This window comes from Oncorhynchus tshawytscha, linkage group LG03, assembly GCF_018296145.1.
Source record: "Oncorhynchus tshawytscha isolate Ot180627B linkage group LG03, Otsh_v2.0, whole genome shotgun sequence".
Taxonomy (NCBI): domain Eukaryota; kingdom Metazoa; phylum Chordata; class Actinopteri; order Salmoniformes; family Salmonidae; genus Oncorhynchus; species Oncorhynchus tshawytscha.
The window spans coordinates 51,421,026-51,445,401 of record NC_056431.1 but is presented as its reverse complement, the minus strand read 5'-3'; the positions used below and the strand labels follow the sequence as shown (position 1 = coordinate 51,445,401).

The following is a 24,376-nucleotide window of genomic DNA, read 5'->3' as shown; positions in this document are numbered from 1 at the left end:
ACTTGGAAAGTTTGAGGTGAGGGAGAAAGTGTGGAACAAGTATTGTTAGCATTGTTAAGTATCTTGCTAGCTGGACCTTATTCCCCGTTAGCTAGCCAGAGAAATGTTGAGCAACATTAGCCAACTTAACGGATCAAAATAATTTAGTTTACGGTGTGAATTAGCTGGCTAATAGACAGACAGCCAACGTTAATTCATCTGACGTTGTAACATTGGCTAGCTACCATTAGTAACCTAACCAATTATCTGGTACACGTCTCCTTTCCTTTCCCCAAGTTATAACACGTTAGTTGTTTACTTGACCCTGGCAATCTGTGAATGTAAACTAGTTACCTACTCTTTCCCCTCTACAGTATGTGGTTAATTTTCAAAATGAGAGAATTGGGTGAAAATTGAATTGCTTGTTAATCTTAAGAATCAGACTTTTCTTTAGATTTGGGTGTCATTTTAAAGCAAAAATGTAACTTCCTGTAGCTCAAGACCTGAAGCAAGGATATGCATATTCTAGATACCATTTGAAAGTAAACACTTTGAAAGTTGTGGAAATGTGAAATTAATGTAGGAGCATCACACTAGAGCTGGTAAAAGATAATACAAAGAGAAATTTCCATCTTTGAAATGCCATATTCAAGGCACAATTGCAAGGCACACTGCTGCCACTAGATGGCAGTGTATGCAACATTTTAGACTGATCCAATGAACCATTCCATTTCTGTTCAAAATGTTCTATCGAGTGCCTAATTGTTTTATTAGGGTCTCCTAATCCAGCTCTGCTACATTTTCAAGTTCATACTGTGCGCTCTCTAACAATGGCATGGTTTTCTTTCACCTTGCTAGCTACTGTAAATTAGACAGTGCAGTTAGATTAACAAGAATGTAAGCTCTCTGCCCATATCAGGTATGTGTGTCAAATTTTCTTGGTACTTAAAATGTCATGCTAATCCCATTGGTGCATGTTAGCTCAACCTGGATTCAGGGATCAAGTGTAGCTGGGCCTGACTTGAGCTGGATGCCACTATATAGTGAGGTGAAAGGAACCTACACTTTCCCTCTTCCTCACTTTTTCAATACACTGGATTACAAGGGGTATGCAAGATGTTTTCCCCAAGTGCAGTATTTAGGTGTGTGTTGGGTCACAAGTGTTCTGTTTTATTAAGGATTTCATGTCTAACTTCAATATTAGTGTTTTTTTTAGCTGTTAGGTTCACATTAACCACTTATTTTATACTCGGACTGATCATGTAGATCATTATTTTTGTTTATTTCCCCCTAGCAGGGATTTATGTTACATGTTTCAGTGCTTCAGTTTCGCTCTAAGGTTGGGACCCCTAGCTCACCAACACCACTCAGAAATGCAGTACTTGGTGACCTCCTGTAGCATTGTTTACACAGAGGTGGGGAAATGGTGTAATGTACACCACTTGAGAGTTAATGTCAATCTCGCTCTCTTATCCAAAGGACATGATACAAGATTGTCCCAAATGGCTCCCTATGTAGTGCACTATATTGCACCTGGGCCCTAGTCAAAAGTAAGTCACTATATAGGGAATAGGGTGCCATTTGGGACACACTCCAAGTGTAATGATGAAGGCTACCATTGCCACCTGACAGACAAATACCCTTCCTCCTGCTCCAGCTCTGCATTGAGAATATTTCTCCTGGCAGACAATGGGCTCTGCCACGTATGTATCGCTAATAATGGTGTCTTATCTTAAAGGACAGAGCACTGGATATATTTTGCTGATGGGGGGCCTGTGCTGTCAGATGTAATTTAATTCCATCTCTTCCATTAGCTTTGGGCATAGCTCTGCTCTAGGTAGTTGGCCAGTCTCTGTCGCTCTGTGTGTACTTATGTAATTCATTTCCATGCTCATTGTCAGTGGAGAGAAGGGAAGTTATTGTCAAGAGAGACCTGTGCTTGCATTGTGAATGTGTGGGTCGCTGGATATAAAGGGAGAGGGTGTGCGCATTTCTCTAAAGATGGTACCTCTTCAATTACGAAAGTGAGGCTCAATGTAGATTTGTTTACATACACCAGTCTAATCAACCTCTCCATAGATCAGTGTGTCTGTATATTAGAGCGCGACCGACATGAGTGTTTGACAGAGAATAATTTATGTTAAATGAAGACTGTCTATGCAGAAATCTTATTACCAAGTCTCGATGCTGTGAATAATAATTCCACATATCCCTTTGGAACCTCAGCTATTGTTGTCAACATTTCTCTCATTCTGTCTCTTCTGTGTCTCAGGGATTCAGAGGGTCGTAAACTGTGTAAGAAAGTGAAGGTAGATCCCAGCTCAAGAAGTGGTGGAGCAGAACTCCTGCATTATAAGTGAGTATCTCAACGGTGACATGTACCTCACTGTTTTACTGTATGTTCAGAGGCTTGTGATGCCACCTGTCAGAAGAGAATGACATGTACGAATGTTCTCTAGGGAGTCATGCCATGCTAAACAAAGTAATCTACTTCTCTTCCCTGATTGAACAATGTGCTTGTCTCTTGCAGAGATGGGACATTCCATACAGAATACAACAGGCCTGCTACATACAAGGTAATTAATGACTCACTCATTGTCCCACTGTCCCCCAAGGTCTCAATCAACAGTAATAGAATGTATTTATTTCAATGGTGTCTTAAGTCAACAGTACAGTAATATGAAACATTGCAATTACTCAAGTAATATTTGTTTCCTTGTTAAATGAACGGGGGTTCATTGTCTCCTACTGTTTTTGTATATTATGATGGCTCTCTTCCTACATGATGCCAATTAGACAGAGTTCTGCTTAGGCAAGACTTGATAATCCAATGGGTTTATGAGTGCTTTATAATCAGGGTGCTGGCATAAGAGTATCTGGAGTAATGGAGTACTCTGCTCTGGGGTTGACCTTGATGTCTCTCTGGCCTGGCTAGCCAGCCCATTGGCAGGGAATGAGCCTGTGAGCACATCGATACTCATGGACATTTAAGAAAGCTGTCTTGTCATAATGTAAAGGGTCCCCCCTTTTTAAACTCAACGTTGACGGTCATTTGTCAGTCTGGTTGCTCGTCTTGTATTAAAGGTACTGTCTGCACTATTAGGACTGGCCTTTGCTAGACCTCTATAATCTGAACATGTTAGTAGTAGCCTAGTTGGTCATGATACGTTAAGATGAGGGTTCTCACTAAGGTATTTATAGAATTCATTCTTCAAAACCAAGGAAAATGTTTAATTATTTAACAGCTTTAACTGCTGTGTCATTGTCAGTATAAGTGTATTAGTTAGGGGTGAATAATGTTTCCTGTCCTACCTTCTGTCTCTGGAGGCATATGGCTCTTCATGTTGGTCTGGAAGGCTTATCAAACTTGTTATGAACCGTGAACGTGGGGAAATTGCTTACATGGTTACTTTACGATGGATGGATGAACATTGAGATGGAAGTTAATGCCATCTGCCATCTATTAGAACTCCTCCTGTTTGGTTTAATATGAAGACTGGGATAAATTATGGAATGTCTCTGTTTAGCACTATGTCTAGACTCTAGGGTTAACCTCACGTTAATCTGTTACAGTATGCTAAATGTTTAGACTCTCTCTTTCACGTGCTCCTTCTCTCCAGTCCATGGTGGCGTTTTTAAAAGACCCCACAGGAGCCCCTCTTTGGGAGGAGAACCCAGAAGCTAAAGATATTGTTCATGTAGAAACTGAAAAAGTAAGTACAGAAATAACACTGTCTTACAACAAGGTGCATGGTCATGTTTTTACTGGCACGATATGGACACTTCAGTTCAGAACGGAAATGGGTTGACATGGCAGACCTGGGTTAAAATGGGCATATTTGTATTTGAAATACTTTTCAATGTATTTTCAAATAGTGTGGCTGAAATCAACTACTTCTATTTGAAATAATATTTTAAAAATCCTATAAATGGCTTACTATTTGTAAATACCTGTTTCCAAATACATTTATTTTAAATACCCCTAGGACAAACAGACCTGGGTTCAAATTTATGGCAGCTTTCCAGCTGTATTTCCAAATACATTCTGATTTTCAAATACTGGTATTTTCAAATTCATAATACTTCTAAATGCCTTTTGAAACAATTTGAAAATCCCTAAATACTATTTGAAGCCAGGTCTTGTTAATTACCATCAACCCACAGACCAATGCCTTAACATCCCTTCAAAGTTGTGAGCTGAGAGATTCTGTCCACTCTACCCTCCAACCTTGATGCATCCCAAGCTGACAATACAGATCAATATATAAACCACACAAAAGTAGACTACACCAGAAAGCTGAATCTCTGCAGTTCACTTCAGTTAAGTTCAAACACAATCTATTAATGGGGCTTTGGTCTGACTGTAGTCGGCACTCTCACAGACGGCTCTCCAACAGCGAGGCTGACACTCAATCAGAACCCAGCTCTGCGTACAACCGAGACACACACACACACACACACACGAAAGTTATTTTGATTACTTGAGATCCTATTTTTGCACTCCTCTACTTGGTGGTGTACCATGCCTGGGGGTGTTGAGGGGTGTTTGCAGCTTCTACTGAATGAGAGTATGAGGAAGGATGACTAAAGAAATAGAGCTCACCCTCTAAGTGAAGGGTGATCTCCTCTCTATCAAAGGCATCTATTCAAACACTGTCTACTTCTGATGGTGTATTGATGAGCAGGTTTGTCAGTATCAGTGTTCTTGTGATAACTCTTCGTGTTATGTCAGACATGCACAATTTCCATCTTCAATGAGGGACTAGCGTCATGTCGGAAAACAACAAACTTGGTTTTAAAGATGACATGGGTCGCTTTGATTTTAGTGACCCATGGGAAGCCACATATACTGAGGGAAAAGGACAGTTCACATTGTGCACTATGACCTCTGAGATCACTAGTTCTCTTATCTCACTCAGGACTTCAGAAAGCTTCTGAAGAGGGAGGAGAGGCCGATCCTCATGATGCTCTACGCCCCATGTGAGTCATCGCATACACAGACCGACACGCACCTGATTTCACATATTTACTTCTGATAAGCGCTCCTACCAATGCAGTTTAGAGTTAGGATAAGAGCAAATGGCTCCTATTGGTATTTTATGACTTGCATAGAATATACAGTACCAGTCAAGTTTGGATACCTGCTCATTCCAGGGTTTTTCTTTATTTTTACTATTTTCTGCATTGTAAAATAATAGTATAGAGACAAACTATGAAATAACACCTATGGAATCATGTAGTAACCAAAAAAGTGTAAAACAAATCTAAATATCTGAGATTATTGAAAGTAGCCACCCTTTCCCTTGACAGATTTGCACACTTGGCATTCTCTCAACCAGCTTCACCTGGAATTATTTTCTTAGTCTTGAAGGAGATCCCACATATGCTTTGCACTTGGCTGCTTTTCCGTCACTCTGCGGTCCAACTCATCCCAAACCATCTCAAATGGGTTGAGCTCCGGTGATTGTGGAGGCCAGGTCATCTGATGCAGCACTCAATCATTTTCCTTCTTGGTCAAATAGCTGTTACACATCCTGGAGGTGTGTTGGGTCATTGACCTTTTGAAAAACAAATGACAGTCCCACTAAGCACAAACCAGATGGGATGGCATAATGCTGTGGTAGCCATGCTGGTTAAGTGTGCCTTGAATTCTAAATAAATCACTGTTTTCAGCAAAGCACCATCACACCACCTCCTACATGCTTCACCACCTACTCAACGTCTCACAAAGACACAGCTGTTGGCAACAATCTCAAATTTGGACTCATCAGACCAAAGGACAGATTTCCAATGTCCATTGTTCCTGTTTCTTGGCCTAAGCAAGTCTCTTCTTATTGGTGTCCTTTAGTGGTTTCTTTGCAGTAATTTGACCATGAAGTCCTGATTCATGCAGTTTCCTCAACAGTTGATGTTGAGATGTGCATGTTACTTGAACTCTGAAGCATTTATTTGGGCTGCATTCTGAGGTGCAGTTAACTCTAATGAACTTATCTTCTGCAGCAGAGGTAACTCTGGCTCTTCCTTTCCTGTGGCGGTCCTCATGAGAGCCAGTTTCACTGAGCTTGATGGTTTTTGCAATTGCACATGAGCACTTTCAAAGTTATTGAAATTTTCCGAATTGACTGACCAAGTCTGTCGTTTGTCTTTGCTTATTTGATCTGTTCTTACCATAACTTGAACTTTGATTTGGTCTTTTACCAAATAGGGCAATCCTCTGTATACCACCCTACCTTGTCACAACTCAGCTGATTAGCTGAAATGCATCAAGAAATTCCACAAATTAACTTTTAACAAGGCACACCTGTTAATTGACATGTATTCCAGGTGACTACCTTGAAGTTGGTTGAGAATTCCAAGTGTGCAAAGCTGTCAAGGCAAAGGGTGGCTACTTTCAAGAATCTCAAATATATTTTGATTTGACACTATTTTGATTATTACATGATAGTTTTGATATTTTCATTCTACAGTGTAAAAAATGAAGAAAAACCCTGGAATGAGTAGGTGTCAACTTTTTACTGGTGCTGCACATCAGTGAACTCCGTCAAAATGGGAAATTAAACTTATGTCTTGTCCCAAATGGCACCCTATGCCCTTCATAGTACAGTAGTGCATTTCATAGGAAATTAGGGTGCCATTTGGGACTTAATCTTACACTAAGCAGAGTTTTGGGAAGTGATGTGGTGGTAGCGGGAAGTCCCTTAAGGTTCTCTTGGATTTTTTCCTTTTCCCTCAGTGCTAGACTCTACCATTGCAGCTTGTCATTGATTTTGATAATCAGATTTATTGAATAAAATTGTTCATGAAATGTTCAACCAGGATCCTCTGGCCAAATTGGAAGCTCTAGAGTATACTTTAAAATGTAAAAATTAAACTATTTCCAACTTTGTCATGAAGATTAAATCTTAACAATTGCCCATTTGTAGCTGTATAAAGGAAAAACACTGGGTCCTTGGCATGAATGTTAATATTGCAGTATTATTTTTGTTGGGTCCATCTTGATAAATCATGCATTACTACAAAGTTCTGTTCATATTTATTGGTCCCTCGATAGAATGATGAAATGGTCCTCTTATTCAGTATGTTGACAAGCTGACTGATGAGTCCTTAGAGCTTCTGTTATTTCTCCTACAGGGTGTGGTGTCTGTAAGAGGATGCAGCCCGTATTTCTACAGGCAGCTACAGAGACCAAGGGTAAATTTGTAAGTAAACTCCTCTCTCATTTTCATTGCGTGAAATCTTAATACTTTGTTGCCTCTCTGAATTAGTTTTTGGGTTAGTTGTCAAGTAGTTATGTCCCAAACATTCTCAGTTCTAAGATGGCTCAAATCTGTTCAGCCAGTCAAATTGAACAAAGTATTAAATTGCTTGCCTGTCTACCATAGCCCCTCTTCTTGGTAGAAAGCTATTTTGAATGCACTGAAGCTCTCCTTTTAAGTGATGATTAAAGGGATACTTCAGGAGTTTGGCGATGAAGCACTTTATCTACAGTACAGGTCAATTTGGACACCTTCTCATTCAAGGGTTTTACTATTTTCTACGTTGTAGAATAGTGAAGACATTATAGTGAAAATTAGTGAAAATTATGAAATAAAACACATAGGATCATGTAATAACGAACAAAGTATAAAACAAATCAATATATTTTAGATTGAGATTCTTGGAAGTAGCCACCCTTTGCCTTGATGACAACTTTGCACACTTGCCATTCTCTCAACTAGCTTAATGAGGAATGCTTTTCCAACTATCTTGAAGGAGTTTCTACATGCTGAGCACTGAGGCTGCTTTTCCTTCACTCTGTGGTCCAAACCATCTCAATTGGGTTGAGGTCAGTGATTTGTGGAGGCCAGGTCATCTGATGCAGCACTATTACTTTCCTCCTTGGTCAAATAGCCCTTACACAGCCTGGAGGTGTGTTTTGGTTATTGTCCTGTTGAAAAAACAAATGACAGTCCCACTAAGCGCAAACTAGATGGGATGGTGTATTGCTGCAGAATGCTGTGGTAGCCATGCTGGTTAACTGTGCCTTGAATTCTAAACAAATCACCAGCAATGCACCATCACACCTCTTCCGTCCTTCACGGTGGGAACCACATGCAGAGATAATCCGTTCACCTACTCTGCGTCTCACAGACATGGCAGTTAGAACCCAAAATCTCAAATTTGGACTCATCAGACCAATGGACAGATTTCCACTGGTCTAATGTCCATTGCGCATGTTTCTTGGCCCAAGTGTGTCTCTTTTTGGTGTCCTTTTTTAGTGATTTTATTTGCAGCAATTTGACCATGCAATTTGATTCATGCAGTCTTTGAACAGTTGTGTCTGCTACTTGAACTCTGAAGCATTTATTTGGGCTGCAATTTCTGAGGCTGGTAACTCTAATGAACTTATTTTTTATTTTACAATTTATTTAACTAGGCAAGTCAGTTAAGAACAAATTCTTATTTTCAATGACGGCCTAGGAACAGTGGGTCAACTGCCTGTTCAGGGGCAGAACGACAGATTTGTACCTTGTCAGCTCGGGTTTGAACTTGCAAGCTTCTGGTTACTAGTCCAACGCTCTAACCACTAGGCTACCCTGCAGCAGAGGTAACTCTGGCTCTTCCTTTCCTGTGGTGGTCCTCATGAGAGCCAGTTTCATCAGAGCTTGATGGTTTTTGCGACTGCACTGGAAGAACTTTCAAAGTTCTAGACATTTTCCGAATTGACTGACCTTCATGTCTTAAAGTAATGATGCACTGTAGTTTCTCTTTGCTTATTTGAGCTGTTTTTGCCATAATATGGACATTCTTTTACCAAATAGGACTGCTTTTGTATACCACCCCTACTTTGTCACAACTGATTGGCTCAAATGCATGAAAGGAAAGTCCACGTCACTTTTAACCTGTTAATTGAAATGCATTCCAGGTGACTACCTCATGAAGCTGTTTGAGAGAATGCCAAGAGTGCGCGAAGCTGTCATGGCAAATGGTGGCTACTTTTTTTTGGTTACTATGTTATTTCATAGTTTTGATGTCTTCACTACTTTTTTACAGTGTAAAGATAAACATTGGAATGAGTAGGTGTCCAAACTTGACTGGTACTGTACATCAGAACTGTCAAGATTCGGAATTAAACTTATGCCCTGTCCCAAATGGCACCCTATGCCCTTCATAGTGCACTACTTTTGACAAAAGTAAGCAGAGATTTGGGAAGGGATGTGGTGGTAGAGATGTCCCTTAATGAGCGCTAGGATTTTTCCTACAATGTAGAATAAAGTAAAATCTCTTAAATGAGTGTGTATATTTGACTGGTACAACCCAGAGTAGGGTTGGGGCAGTATCTAGATTTTCATACGGTCTTTTTCTGTACCATACCTGTGTGTATATGGTATTACTGAATGTGCACAGCTGGGGTGTTATTTCTAAAATAATATATAAAATAATGTTTTATTTTGGGGGGGTGCACAAAACAATTAGGCAACGGGGCTCTTGGGCTGAAATAAAACGTCTCAACAAAGGTGGACTAGTCAACCACAGATCGAAATCACGTAAGAAACCCCCATGTGACCACTTAGAAAAACAGACCGGGTGTTTAACACTCTCATCCCCTACCAAAGCAGGCACAGCAGAAAGTCTTGGGAGAAAATACACCCAGCCACCGCTTAGAAACACACCTTGCTGCATGATTCATCTTCTGTAAGAGAACTAAGTGTTCACAGCCGAGGGTCTGAGGGATAGTACACCCAGTGTTTAAACATACAGGAGATGCTTCTAGAGAACAATGTAATCACTCCGTGTGTGTGCCTCATGGAAAAGAATGGGTTCTAATTGAAGGTGTTGTGTGCGTCCCAAACACCTCCCTATAAAGTGCCTACATGCCCAGGTCAAAAGTAGTACACTGTATAGGGTGCTATTTGGGACACATCCTTTGTCTGATTTCAGCAAGGCAGGCTGATGAGTGAATAAATGAAGTCTCTTGATAAGAGATTTGCATAATGGATGCATTTAGCTCATGTACACATGTGGAGTGTTCTGTTTTGGCTGTGTGGTGTGCGAAAAGTGATTTTGTTGCGCAAACAACGGTCAGCCAAGTCATCCGATCCAACATTTTTCCCTATATCATTACAGATGTAGGAAGAGGAGATTATTTCTCCTGAAGTTTATTTTAGTTCCTCATCAAGCTTGAGTATGTGCCAAGTCTTCATAAGAGTCCAAATTGAGTCGACACCCAAGTAATGAAACATTCACATTATGAAGGCAGGGAACCTCACAGATTTGAACTAGATATGGCAGATGGGTTGCTTTGAGCTTTTTGAATTGCCCTTTGAAAGCTAACCTAGGTAGATTATTACCATGCATATTTCATTGTCCCCTTTCATCTAACATCTGGTTTTCAGGTGTCATTCTGTTTACATGGTTTCCCCTCCTTTTTGAGTCATCTTCATTTAGTGGAACTTTGTTTCTATGATGAATTAACTGTGTGCGCGCTCCCTGTGTGTCTGGTCTTTAGGTGCTGGCTGGGATGAACGTGCACCCAGCTGAGTTTGATGGCCTCAAGCAGGAGTACAATGTCAAGGGCTACCCGACCTTCTGCTACTTTGAGTGAGTCTCTCGCTATAGGCCACTGTAAATGCGCACACACCACAACTCAATCAGTCATACTGTTTCCATTAACAGGTGAGCCTAGTTGTGGTCAATTTGCATTGTACGGATTATGAATATAATTGTTCTGGTCCAACCATTTGCTCTGACAATCGTCCCGTGGCTGAATGTAGTTGCCTACTCCGGAGTAAGGGCTTCAGAAATTCTAGCAGCAGGGGGAGAGGGGAGAGAGGGGGGGCTTCAGAGGGTTCTAGGAGAGGGGGCTTCAGAGGGTTCTAGGAGAGGGGGGCTTCAGAGGGTTCTAGGAGAGGGGGGGCTTCAGAGGGTTCTAGGAGAGGGGGGCTTCAGAGGGTTCTAGGAGAGGGGGGCTTCAGAGGGTTCTAGGAGAGGGGGCTTCAGAGGGTTCTAGGAGAGGGGGGCTTCAGAGGGTTCTAGGAGAGGGGGCTTCAGAGGGTTCTAGGAGAGGGGGGCTTCAGAGGGTTCTAGGAGAGGGGGGGCTTCAGAGGGTTCTAGGAGAGGGGGCTTCAGAGGGTTCTAGGAGAGGGGGCTTCAGAGGGTTCTAGGAGAGGGGGGCTTCAGAGGGTTCTAGGAGAGGGGGCTTCAGAGGGTTCTAGGAGAGGGGGCTTCAGAGGGTTCTAGGAGAGGGGGGCTTCAGAGGGTTCTAGGAGGGGGGGGGCTTCAGAGGGTTCTAGGAGAGGGGGCTTCAGAGGGTTCTAGGAGAGGGGGGCTTCAGAGGGTTCTAGGAGAGGGGGGCTTCAGAGGGTTCTAGGAGAGGGGGGCTTCAGAGGGTTCTAGGAGAGGGGGGCTTCAGAGGGTTCTAGGAGAGGGGGGCTTCAGAGGGTTCTAGGAGAGGGGGGGCTTCAGAGGGTTCTAGGAGAGGGGGGCTTCAGAGGGTTCTAGGAGAGGGGGCTTCAGAGGGTTCTAGGAGAGGGGGGCTTCAGAGGGTTCTAGGAGAGGGGGGCTTCAGAGGGTTCTAGGAGAGGGGGCTTCAGAGGGTTCTAGGAGAGGGGGGCTTCAGAGGGTTCTAGGAGAGGGGGCTTCAGAGGGTTCTAGGAGAGGGGGCTTCAGAGGGTTCTAGGAGAGGGGGCTTCAGAGGGTTCTAGGAGAGGGGGGCTTCAGAGGGTTCTAGGAGAGGGGGCTTCAGAGGGTTCTAGGAGAGGGCTTCAGAGGGTTCTAGGAGAGGGGGCTTCAGAGGGTTCTAGGAGGGGGCTTCAGAGGGTTCTAGGGGGCTTCAGAGGGTTCTAGGAGAGGGGGCTTCAGAGGGTTCTAGGAGAGGGGGCTTCAGAGGGTTCTAGGAGAGGGGGGCTTCAGAGGGTTCTAGGAGAGGGGGCTTCAGAGGGTTCTAGGAGAGGGGGCTTCAGAGGGTTCTAGGAGAGGGGGGCTTCAGAGGGTTCTAGGAGAGGGGGCTTCAGAGGGTTCTAGGAGAGGGGGCTTCAGAGGGTTCTAGGAGAGGGGGCTTCAGAGGGTTCTAGGAGAGGGGGCTTCAGAGGGTTCTAGGAGAGGGGGGCTTCAGAGGGTTCTAGGAGAGGGGGGCTTCAGAGGGTTCTAGGAGAGGGGGCTTCAGAGGGTTCTAGGAGAGGGGGCTTCAGAGGGTTCTAGGAGAGGGGGCTTCAGAGGGTTCTAGGAGAGGGGGCTTCAGAGGGTTCTAGGAGAGGGGGGGCTTCAGAGGGTTCTAGGAGAGAGGGGGGCTTCAGAGGGTTCTAGGAGAGGGGGGCTTCAGAGGGTTCTAGGAGAGGGGGCTTCAGAGGGTTCTAGGGAGAGGGGGCTTCAGAGGGTTCTAGGAGAGGGGGCTTCAGAGGGTTCTAGGAGAGGGGGCTTCAGAGGGGGGCTTCAGAGGGTTCTAGGAGAGGGGGGCTTCAGAGGGTTCTAGGAGAGGGGGCTTCAGAGGGTTCTAGGAGAGGGGGGCTTCAGAGGGTTCTAGGAGAGGGGGGCTTCAGAGGGTTCTAGGAGAGGGGGCTTCAGAGGGTTCTAGGAGAGGGGGGCTTCAGAGGGTTCTAGGAGAGGGGGGCTTCAGAGGGTTCTAGGAGAGGGGGCTTCAGAGGGTTCTAGGAGAGGGGGCTTCAGAGGGTTCTAGGAGGGGGCTTCAGAGGGTTCTAGGAGAGGGGGGCTTCAGAGGGTTCTAGGAGAGGGGGGGCTTCAGAGGGTTCTAGGAGGGGCTTCAGAGGGTTCTAGGAGAGGGGGGCTTCAGAGGGTTCTAGGAGAGGGGGCTTCAGAGGGTTCTAGGAGAGGGGGCTTCAGAGGGTTCTAGGAGGGGCTTCAGAGGGTTCTAGAGGGGGGCTTCAGAGGGTTCTAGGAGAGGGGGCTTCAGAGGGTTCTAGGAGAGGGGGCTTCAGAGGGAGGGGGCTTCAGAGGGTTCTAGGAGAGGGGGGCTTCAGAGGGTTCTAGGAGAGGGGGGCTTCAGAGGGTTCTAGGAGAGGGGGGGCTTCAGAGGGTTCTGGGAGACCTCACTCCCCCTTCCTTCCTTACAGGAGGCAAGTGTTGCTCCAGATGTTCTGAATCTGTTTATCACTTAAAAGTTTCTTTGCGGTGTTGGTTGGGTCTTAACGTATTCTGTTTGAAGCAGGCTCACAATGGGGGCTGTGGCTGGCTGGGGAGGACATAGGCCTGGTGTCTAGTGGGTTCCTTGGCTGTTGGTTCAAAGATATCTGGGCATCTGAAGGAGGTGGGCTTTCTCTCCTCTGCATTGCATCAACGTCCCCAAGTCTCAGACGTCACACATCAGGGGGTCCTAGAAGTACCTGTCACGACAGACTCAAAGTGCGCTCAGACAGTCTGACCCTAGATCACCTCTGTCAACTCAAACGGTCTCTTGTAAAACGGTGTTTCTCTCAAAAGCCTCCAGCCCTAATCCTCCAACTCTGCGTTAGGCTCTCATCTCAGGCCAGCCTCTACCTCCAGCCCAGCCTCAACACTTAGCAGCATTATCCTCTCCGTGTTAAGTACTGTATCGTCTCTCAGCCCTTTAATTATTGCTGGTCCTTAGCCCAGGGGGGAGGTGGGGCTAACGACCATACAGTACCATTGGTTACAGTAATGACTTTCTCTCACTGATAAACATGAGCGCATCAGCTCAGGAACAAATCATTGCTGCTTCTAGAATTGTCTTGCTGTTCAAGCTCCTTTTCAAATACCTTTTCTTTCCAGTACAGAGTGGGTGTATCTAAGGAGAGCAAGGGCACACAGTTAAACAGTTTGATAGCATTCTACCTGCAGGCTTTAAGTGTTTTCTATCTCGTTAGATAGCTGTATCATAATGCATTATACCTGCATGTCAAGTGTTTCCAACAGTTTTGCTAAACTGAAAAAGGTAAGCGTCCAAGCTCTCTCCCTCTGCCTCTTAAACTACGTGTGATGCGTAGTTCCCTACAGATGAGCATGATCTGCAGGCATTCGGTTCAGCTGCAGCAGCTAGTGCTCCTCGCTCCCTACCCACCGCCGCTGATTTATTTGTCTCAGGAGATCGGAAAAGATAAGCTGTTACATGAGGATCTGTTTCCGTGTGGGAAGACCCACCTAGATATCCACACAATTATAATTTTAGCTACTGTTTTTAGCTTATTTATAATGCATGGTGAGGGGACAATGGACATGTACTTCTACTCTTAACTAGTGGTACATTTAAGGAAGGGGTAAAACAATTCAACAGTGCAACTTAACTTGTCACAAAGCATTTACTTTTGACTTTCCACAAGTGACCCCGATCTCTCTGATGTATCTCACTGAAGAAACATGTCCTCTGGACATAAAATGCACTTTCCTAGAGGTCAACTCTTTCAGTGTAGTCAGTAGGTTACATTGTAGTATTTCCATCGTTCTTAGAACTTCTAGAAGCTGAACTCAATGTTGTGCAACACGCGTGACATGGATTAGTGGGTTTCCTAAATATAGTAATTATTCTGGGTGATACTGTACTGATGCCAGCGGATGTTTTATATTCCCTCGCTCTCATGTCTTTTTAGGAAGGGGAAGTTCCGGCACCACTATGAAAACTATGGGGGCACAGCCAAGGACATCACTGACTGGATGAAGAAGTGAGTTTAACTGTTTCCTTTCCTTCACTTTCCCCTCATAAAATAGGGTCAGGAGGATTTACTGACCACGATTTAGGGAGCTGGGAAAACTCTGGCATGTTTTTGTGTGACTCAGTTGGTAGGAGCGTGGTGTTAGCAACCCCTAGGCCAATGAAATGAGTATGTATACTTGCTGTACTTTTATACAAAGTTACAGTATCTTGTAAGTGGCATATTACGCCTGTACAGAGTTTATCAACCTACCCTGTGGTCTCACCCCTTTGTGGGGTGGCGGGTAGCCTAGTGGTTAGCACGCTGGACTAGTAACTGGAAGGTTGCAAGATCGAATCCCCGAGCTGTCGTTCTGCTGCCCGGACAAGGCACTTAACCCACTGTTCCTAGGCTGTCATTGAAAATAAGAATTTGTTCTTAACTGACTTGCGTAGTTAAATAAAGATAAATGAAATGTCCCCACTCACTCTGATCCCTGTTGGCTCTCACACTCGACTGTTCACCGTGCTCTAGTCTATTGAAAGGGCACAGAGCAGATTTCACAGCTATTGCAGGGAACAAAGACGGCGGAAACTGAGTCTCCAGTGGTTCTCGCAGGCAGATGCTTCAAGGCATGACAGCTTTCCTCTCCTTGGAGTACACTAACCACTTCAGAAACAATCCCACGGTATATACCCATACACACACCTGTTCGTACACACTGTAGAAATTATCCTGACTCAGTCTTCCTCTAGGGTCCAGTATGACCTGCTAGGGGCTGTAGTACTAATAGTTAATGATCCAATATCCTTAGTGAACATTACATGCCTCTGTGGATGGCCTCACATCACCTCTGCAAGATGGGCTGAACCTGAATGGGCAGAGGAAAATAAACACTGCAGAGCTTGGCGCTTAGATTCCTCCATGGTGACATTATGGGCTGTCTGTCGTTATGAAAGCGGGCACGAACACCACACGCACACAAAGTGGTACTGCAGCAGGCATCCGTAGGCTAAGTAATAAGGAAGTGCACCTGATGTTGCCTAGAAACGAGCTGGACATCTGGCTATGAATGAGTACTGTGAATAAGTATGCACCTGCTGTGCACTTGATTATATTGGTGATGACATGCAGTACTCTGGAGCACACTGTCCAGGAGCTGTCAATCTGTAGCTGCATCCCATTTGCACATAAACAGATATTCAACCTCCTAGGCTCATTTACACGTGCTGTAGACGGTTGTTATTAACACTCGTATGTCTTCTCCTGGACTCGTGGCTAGTAGGAGTAAAAGACTGTAAGAAGTGGTGTGTCTGTGTGCCTCCAAGGTCTTGGCTGTGCTAGGGAGGGCTCTGTCATATGGGTGTGACCACTACAGGCCAGATGTGTGACATGCCGTGAGGTGGAGTAGGAGCTACAGTACAGCTGGGCCTGCCTCTATTCAAAAACATGTTTTAGCTCACTTCTCAGTTCTTTAAATCATTATTTTCTCCCTCCCACCCTCGCCTGTCTCTCCAGTCCCCAGCCCCCCCAGCCGAAGGTCCCAGAGGTCCAGTGGTCGGAGACTGACTCCCCTGTCTTTCACCTGACTGACGACTCCTTCGATGGGTTCCTGGCTGAACACCCATCTGTCCTGATCATGTTCTACGCTCCATGTGAGTAGCCACACACACACACACACAAAGTAACAAGTTATTATGACATCATACGCTTTAAGTGTCATTGCTAGAGCTTATGCAACAGATTGTAACAATAGGAAACACTTTGTAAAAGTGCCAAAGTTCATCTTCAGCTGTTTAGATTTCCATTGCGAAACGTTCTCATACAAAACTCATCTGATCTGTGAGTAGAGAAGCAAGTAAACGTCAGGGGGATGTTTTGACAGTTGAAAAGCAGTGATTGTCATGGCTCACTAACTTCAAATATATGCAAATACTGTACATGCATATTTTAGAATGCAATAGTTGCACAACTGAATTGTGCATTGTTACAGCGAATCTGCATGAAGATGCTCACCCTACCTAGATAATGCACTATTTAAGATTTTAAACAATCCACATGTCTTGTTTGACTCGAGCTCAACTAGTTCAAAATCAAAGGTTTTTCAGCACTTTCAAATCTTTCCCTCTTGTCTGCCGACTACCTCCTCCTGGCTGGTCCTCACTTAGGCCCTCTTTACTTTGTCTGTCAACCTGGTACCCACCTGTGGTGTGTGTATATAAAGGACCATGGCTCACTGGGGATAAAAGTCCCCTTTTTTTATATGGCTCCTTGTTATAACACAGAAATGCCACTAGACCGACCCACCCTCGCCCCATGGTGCCCTGCCTCTCACAATGGACATTCTGGCTGTCACACTCCACTGGGAACTGCTGTGGCCACTCACTGAGATGCCCAAGCCAAGAGCAACCAACTGATATAAGCACATCAGGCAGACATTTCAGCTCTCTCAAACACACACAGAAGCCCCTCCTAGCAAGACCAAATGCATACACACACACACACTTGCCTGGAAGCAGTTTAATGGTCAAGCTGTCATAGTGAGATTAATGGCCTCATGGTCAAGAGCAACAGCATTTGTCCAGCTCTTATGGAGACCGTTTGATCCCATCCTGTGTGAGCTGCTCCCTGCACACTGGGTTGTTTCCCTTGTCTGTGTGCATCTGCCGACGCAGGATGTATAGAGACCAAATGACTGGTTTGTCTGAATGGCTCTGGTGGATCCTCAAGCATGACGGATGCTGGATATATAGGTGGCGTGTGTCTCAGACCTGTCCACACCAAGGTTAAAAACAGGATCTGGCCAAATTACCCATCATCCTCTAGTCTATTCAGACCAGTAATAGGAGGAAACATGGCCAGCCACACACTGAGCCATACTCAGCAGAGCAGCCTTATTGTAATACCCAAGAAGTCTTTCTGTTCAACACTCAAAGGAAATGCACACTCCCCTGCTGTGAATCAACATTTCATGTAGCTTAGCCCTCCTCCCCCAAAGCCCCCCTCCTTCCCCAGACACTAAATGAAGGTGATGAAACCAGAAGAGGTGAGGTGATGCAGAAGATGAAGCAATAAAGCGCTATTATTCTGTCTCCTTTTTTTTAAACAACTTTTCTTTTAAGGTCAGAGGCAGTGCTTTCCTCCACAAATCCTGTCTGACAATTCTACGAAAGATTCAAATTAAATGTATTTAACTATTTTGCATGCAACGGTGTGTAATGTGGAGTTCAGATGTTACTGATTGAGGACTGTTCCTGGCCGTTTTGAATATGGCAATGTGCCAACTTAAGATCTAGCAGATGCATCCAGCCATGCACAGCAATGCTATTAGAAAACAAACACAGCATGCATTCTGCTCTCCAGAGAGCTTAGGCAATATAGGCCTTACAAAAACCTCTAGTGGATGCTGGTTACAAATATTGAGTTCAGAATCTCAACTTTTTTTTTTCAGTTCTAAAAATAAGTTGCCGAGCTCATCTTTTTTTTTTGTTTTTTTAAAAGCGCTGCATTTATTCATGATGCTGGAATTCAATGTTACAGCTGTGTTGACGAGCTTGCAAACAGTCCACCCTGTTTTCGCACTGTGGGGAACATTAGTCCTATTATCCTCTCACGTCACTGGTCTCAGTTCCACTGTTTTCTCCCGTTACACTGGCTAGAGGTGACGAGGACAGAACCTTTCAATTCCTACAGCTACACCCTGGCGTATGGATGGAGTCATGCCTATAGTTAGTGGACAGACATGACTATATCCTTCAGGCTTATACTTCAGTGAGTTAACTCACTCTGATAAATGTCTTACAATTTACTGTCCCTTCTAGGGAAATAACCCACTTGATTACGAGGTGAGAACGTTGCTCATTAGTTTAGTGTGTTGGTCTCTGACTTAAGTAAACACAGCACAAGTTGGGCAACATTAGGTGTTATACATTTTTATATAGTAAAACTGACAATGGTAAGTTAAACAGGTGGTGGGGAGGAGAATTCCCTGAAGTTTAATTGCATGTACTTGGATGAGGCCCTACTGAGAACATAGTGTTGTGAATGGCTTGGTTCATTCAATTAAGAGGCTCTTTGTTTCTATTAAGGCCACTTATAATGTGATTATGGGCATGTATGGTGAGAATCCCTAGCATTAAGTCATCCTCGCTCAGCTAGTCATGTCTGTTTTGTGTTTTGAACTGCAGGGTGTGGCCATTGTAAAAAGATGAAGCCAGAGTATGAGGAAGCCGCTGAATACCTCAAAGACACAAATGTAAGTACGATGGTGTATGTAACAGGGAAAGAGGGATACCTAGTCAGTTGTCCAACTGAAATGTTTCTTCCACATTTATCCCTCTGAATCAGAGGGGTGCAGGGGCTGCCTTAATTGACATCCACGTCTTCGGCGCCCGGGGAACACTGGGTTAGCTGCCTTGCTCATGGGCAGAACACAGTTTTACCTTGTCAGCTTGGGGATTCGATCCAGCAACCTTCCAGTTTCTGGCCCAATGCTCTAAAAACAGTGCTTTTGATGTGTGTATTTATATGTATGTGCATACTTCTGTTGAAGCCTTTCAACACCAATTTATTCCAAACCCCAGCTGTGAGATATTGCCTGAAGTGAACACCAGAACAGAGTTAAACCCTTCTACTTGGCTGGTGCAGTCAGTCTGACACAAGTGCCTGGCTGTCAGAGCTCCTTATGTGTTTCTGATTAGCTGGGTGTGTCTGCCCTCTACACTCCCCAGCCTAGAGCCAGGGTCAGGCCAATACAAATCAGCAGAGAACGCATGGGGATTGGAACAATTATCTCTTCTATCCCTGATCTGCTCTGTTCCGCTCCTCTGCAACACTGCTGGATATTGTATCAGCAATGGTCCACCACCCAATGGACATCCAGCCAACTTGACACAACTGTGGGAAGCATTGGGTTCCCCATGGGCCAGCATCCCTGTGGAATGCTTTCGACACCTTGTGGAGGCCATGCCCCAATGAAGTGACTGTTCTCATGGCAAAGGGGGGGCGCGCGCGCAACTTTATATTAGGAATGTGTTCCAAATGTTCTGGTATACTCAGTCAGTGTATATTTCTAGAAATGATGAGGGAGGTGTACTTTTCAGGGTTTATATTCAGCCTCTGAATTACCTCACTCTAGAAGGGTCAACCAGTTTTTGGGGAATTTTTATCTGAGTAACAGTTTTTGGGCTTTCCTTGCCTCTACAATGATGTATTTTGAACTTTTAATCTTGCCTGATTTATTTGTGTGGAGTGAACTGCATGTGCTTAATTTTCTGTGATTTTCCTCCGTTCTCACTGGGCTGAGTTGACCTTTAAGTGCTGTGATCCAGTCTGAACTAGCTAATCTACTATGTGATTGTGTATCCTGATCTGACTCCTGCCCTTTTGTTGCTCCAGAGCCCTGGGGTTCTGGCAGCCGTGGACACCACCATTCACAAGGCGGTGGGAGACCGCTTCAAGATCTCCGGCTTCCCCACCGTCAAGTACTTTGAGAAGGGAGAGGATAAGTTCACTCTACCCCACCTTAGGAGCAAGGACAAGATCATTGAATATCTACAGAAGTGAGCCATGTTCTTCTATAGTACTTTGTCCTTCCATAACCCAGGGTCAACATAAGCCTGGTCCAGATCTGTTTGCTATTTTGCCAATTCCTAGTAATATTCTCAGCACAAACTGATCTAGGACCAGGTCAACACACCAGTTCCAGATTAGTTTATGTAAAATGGGCTTAAACTGAGGCAGTTCTCAATTTCTGGAGTCAAGTGTTGGTGTGTGTCTCACCCCTTCATTGACTTGATGTAGTATGTTAGGATTCGGGCTGACACGTCACATTCTCTGCTGAGCTTAACTGGCTAGATATGATGCCTGTTATCTCCAGTGGACTATGAAGTCTTGCGAGATCACAAGGATGTTAGATGGTGCAAATGAACAACAGTAAGCTGCTTTGAGGGTGCTTTACTATACTGCTAGATGCAGTGATGTAATGCTCATGTTTTGTATTGTTGGAACCCTCAGTTTTAACAATGATCAATTTTTATTTTTTCTATTAAGCTAGTGCGATCAAAAGTTTCTGAATGTCTTTTTTTCAAACTGATCCACAATTTTTCCATTGTTTGTGACCCCAGCCCCCAGGCGCCCCCTCCCCCAGAGCAGTCCTGGGAAGACAAGCCGTCTGGTGTCAGCCATCTTGGAATGGAGGACTTCAGGGAAGTTTTGAAGAAGAAGAAGCATGCCCTCGTCATGTTCTACGCACCATGTACGTCGAATGTGACATTTGGAATAACTAGTCTCAGGCAGGGCTACCTCATCACGAGACAGTGATTTCCAAATCGTCTCTGCTACATTAGCACCCTACTAGTGACGATGACACTGCACCGCTTGTTAGTGTCCGATATAACAACATTTGATTGAACTTTTTCTACTTTTTTTAGAAAGTAGACAGCATTGACAGGCCAATACAGCATCTCATATCCTTTCAGCGGACTCGCACACCCTTCCTTCCCAAGTAATTCAGGACAGGTTCATGGGTTGTGCAGGCTGACAGTAAAGAAGCTCTGCAGTCCCTGTCTGATAAGAGACTTAAAAGACCATCACTGCACCGCCCGTCTTCCTCTTAGTTAACATGAAACAAAACAACGCCTTTGGTTTTTCCTCCACAAAGAGTTTGAAGAGTGGAGACCCAGCAGAACACAGCAATAACAACCTGCTCTGTTTTTGTCCCTCTTCTCCTAATTCTCTTTGTAACAACCGCCTATTAGGGGCTTTGAGAGATCAAACTACTGACTTACACATGAAGACTGTCTAATCTAATGCCTTCAGACAATATGTAAATTGTTAGTTAAAGGAGGGCGTCTGTTAATTGCAACCTCATCAGATCTTCTGAACTAAACTGCTACCTCTAACATGTATCAGAGCAACGCTACCTACTCCTATCCCCAGGAATTTCCTGCTAGTTATTTTTGTTGCAATTCAATAAATGCTTATTTGTATCATACATTTTTAGGCTAAATACTGGAAATTATTTGTAAATAAAGCATTAACACTTAATGGTGTGCTTACACCAGAAAGCTACTGTATATTTCAATTGGACTTGTTGGGAATTGTCAGTTTGAAGTGTTGAATCACGATTGGATTGGACAAACTGGTATATTATACCCTGCATCTATTGGAGAGTCACAGCACATCGTTTTTACTACTATAGCTCTTACACCAATTACATAAGAAGATGAAACATATTTCACATTCTTTTACATAGAATGGGAAAATCTGAGCATAAGGCTTGCTGCAGCTCCCTGTGGTTCTATTGTTGAATATCAATTATTACTGATGTGAAAGGGACTAAAATGACTGAAGGCATTCTCATGGTGAAAAGGAGAGGGTTCTCATTTAATGTCTTTTTTTTTTGTCCATTTTCAGCAGAAAAGCAAACTATCCAGAAGTATTCACTTACTTGGTAATCTTCTTACACAGTGGCAGCAAAAGTGGTATCAGTAATCACTTTAAAAAAAGAGTTCTTACAGTAGTTGACCCTAAGCAGGTAAAGCGTCTCTTGTGGATGTGCATCCCCTTGCTGAAAGTCAAGGGGGCAGTCGTTATCTGCGATATCCAGCATTCTTTAGTATAAATGGTATTCCTGCCATTCTGAGCCCTGGTAAATGTGGTCTGTCCCAAATGGCACCCTATTCCCCATATAGTGCACTACTTTTGACTAAGGCCCTATGAGCCAAAAGCAGTGTTATATAGGAGACAGGGTGCCATTTGGGACATAGCCAGGGCATTGTGGTCAATGAGGCAGGGTCCATCTTTAGCTCTGATGCTGGTCATCATCATAACAACAACCATAATAAGAAGTGGGGAAATTGGTTGTAACAGTATTTATTTTTTGCACCATTATGTATTTTCAGTCATGGTCCATAAATGAGGAAGTGGAGAGTTGCACAATCCAGGCTTTGTTTACAGAAACCGAAACCTGACTGTATTTGTATCTTTCAGAAAATGTCATTCAACAAACCTTTTTAGTGAGTTAATGCTTGCGTCACCTTTTTGCTAACCTTCATATCACTGTGGTGAACTGTGACGTCAGTCTGTTAGATACGTGGGCAGCATGTCAAACAGACTGGTGTACCACACAGGAGGGCTTTAAATGTGCCTGTCCCAGTCTGTACAGTGACTAGAGGATGGGTGTTCGCACACATGCATACCTTTTGTGTGGTGGGGTTCAGGGAGCCAACCGGTGGCTGGGACAGATATGGATGGCCTGAGGAAAGTGGCAGGGAGGTTTCATTTATGACTCCAATAAAGGGATTTATAACTCCCTATAAAATACAAGTGAGCCATCACTAATGTGGGGTAATTCTGAAAGGGACAGGCTGGCCCGGGAAAGTGTTGGAGGGGGGGGTGTGTTTGAGAATGTGAGGGAGCATAATGATCACTCATAGGTTTTGTGTGTTTGAATTACAATAAATCCTGTTGTCTTTATGTGGTATTAATGGTAGGTAGTTGGGGTGAGTCAAGGGTCAGTCTATTCTGTAATAACCTTGAGTGTGTCTCTCTGCTCCCTGCTCCCTAACAGGGTGTCCCCACTGTAAGAACGCTGTCCCTCACTTCACCACAGCAGCAGATATCTTTAAAGAGGACCGCAAGGTGAGCCTCCCTCCGACCTTCCTGAAATGTACACGTTGTCTATTTTTCTTTATTCTTCTTCTGTCTCAATGTACCGTTGACCTTCATAAGCATTACTACTTTTAGATGCACTCTCTGGCTTGAACTTAAGTTAGATACTGTACTCCCTCTCTACCTCCAGCCTCAGTTAACCTCTGACTCCTTCATCCTCTCAATCCATCTGACAGCCTCCCTCTAAGTCTAATACGTTCTGATTCCCCAACTCAGTCACTGTTTCCAGTTGTTAGCAAGACCCTATCTGACTCACCTCTGTACACACGTGTGCACACACACTGTAACTAACTCGCTGAACAACAGGGCAGCATGCTTGGCTGTACTCACAGTAAGCATTAATGATCAACACTAACTGACCACAAACGGAGGTTAAAACTTCTTAGGGCTGAGATCCCACTAACTGGATCGATATGACAACAGCCAGTGACCGTGCAGGACAACAAATTCAAAACGGAAATCCCATAATTAAAATTCCTCAAACATACAAGTATTGCACACCATTTTAAAGATACACTTCTTGTTCATCCCACCAGTGTCCAATTTCAAATAGGCTTTACAGCGAAAGCACCACAAACGATTGTTAGTTCAGAGCCAAGTCACAGAAACACAGCCATTTTTCCAGCAAAAGAGTAGTCACAAAAATCAGAAATAGAGAATTAATCACTAACCTTTGCTGATCTTCATCAGATGACACTCATAGGACTTCATGTTACACAATACATGTATGTTTTGTTCGATAAAGTTCATATTTATATAAAATCTCAGTATACATTGGCGCGTTTATGTTCAGTAGTTCCAAAAACATCATTTTGCAGAGCCACAGGGGGGCAGCATTCTGAATTTTGGCTGAAAAGCATGCCCAAATTAAACCGCCTGCTACTCGGGCCCAAAAGATATGATATGCATATAACTGGTAGATTTGGATAGAAAAACTAAAGTTTCCAAAACTGTTAAAATAGTGTGTGTATAACAGAACTGATATGGCAGGTGAGAACCTGAGAAATCCATTCAGACAGTTTATTTTTTGGTTTTGGAGTTTTCTATTCAATGCCATTACAGTATCCATTCACTTAGAACTCAATTTGCAGTTCCTATACCTTCCACTGATGTCAACAGTCTTTAGAAATTGTTTCAGGCTT

General features: G+C 44.0%; 1 protein-coding gene across 1 annotated transcript in view; it reads left to right on the top strand.

Moving 5' to 3' along the window:
• Positions 1 to 24,376, top strand: part of LOC112238578 (protein disulfide-isomerase A5) — a 56,612-nt gene that overhangs the window by 17,254 nt on the left and 14,982 nt on the right. Inside the window, exons 4-15 of the mRNA XM_024407147.2 lie at positions 2,252 to 2,335; positions 2,510 to 2,555; positions 3,600 to 3,692; positions 4,899 to 4,959; positions 7,111 to 7,178; positions 10,469 to 10,560; positions 14,520 to 14,591; positions 16,080 to 16,216; positions 18,749 to 18,816; positions 19,959 to 20,122; positions 20,687 to 20,817; positions 23,134 to 23,204. Coding sequence (XP_024262915.1) covers positions 2,252 to 2,335; positions 2,510 to 2,555; positions 3,600 to 3,692; positions 4,899 to 4,959; positions 7,111 to 7,178; positions 10,469 to 10,560; positions 14,520 to 14,591; positions 16,080 to 16,216; positions 18,749 to 18,816; positions 19,959 to 20,122; positions 20,687 to 20,817; positions 23,134 to 23,204 — 1,087 coding nt within the window. The remainder of the gene's footprint in view (positions 1 to 2,251; positions 2,336 to 2,509; positions 2,556 to 3,599; positions 3,693 to 4,898; positions 4,960 to 7,110; positions 7,179 to 10,468; positions 10,561 to 14,519; positions 14,592 to 16,079; positions 16,217 to 18,748; positions 18,817 to 19,958; positions 20,123 to 20,686; positions 20,818 to 23,133; positions 23,205 to 24,376) is intronic.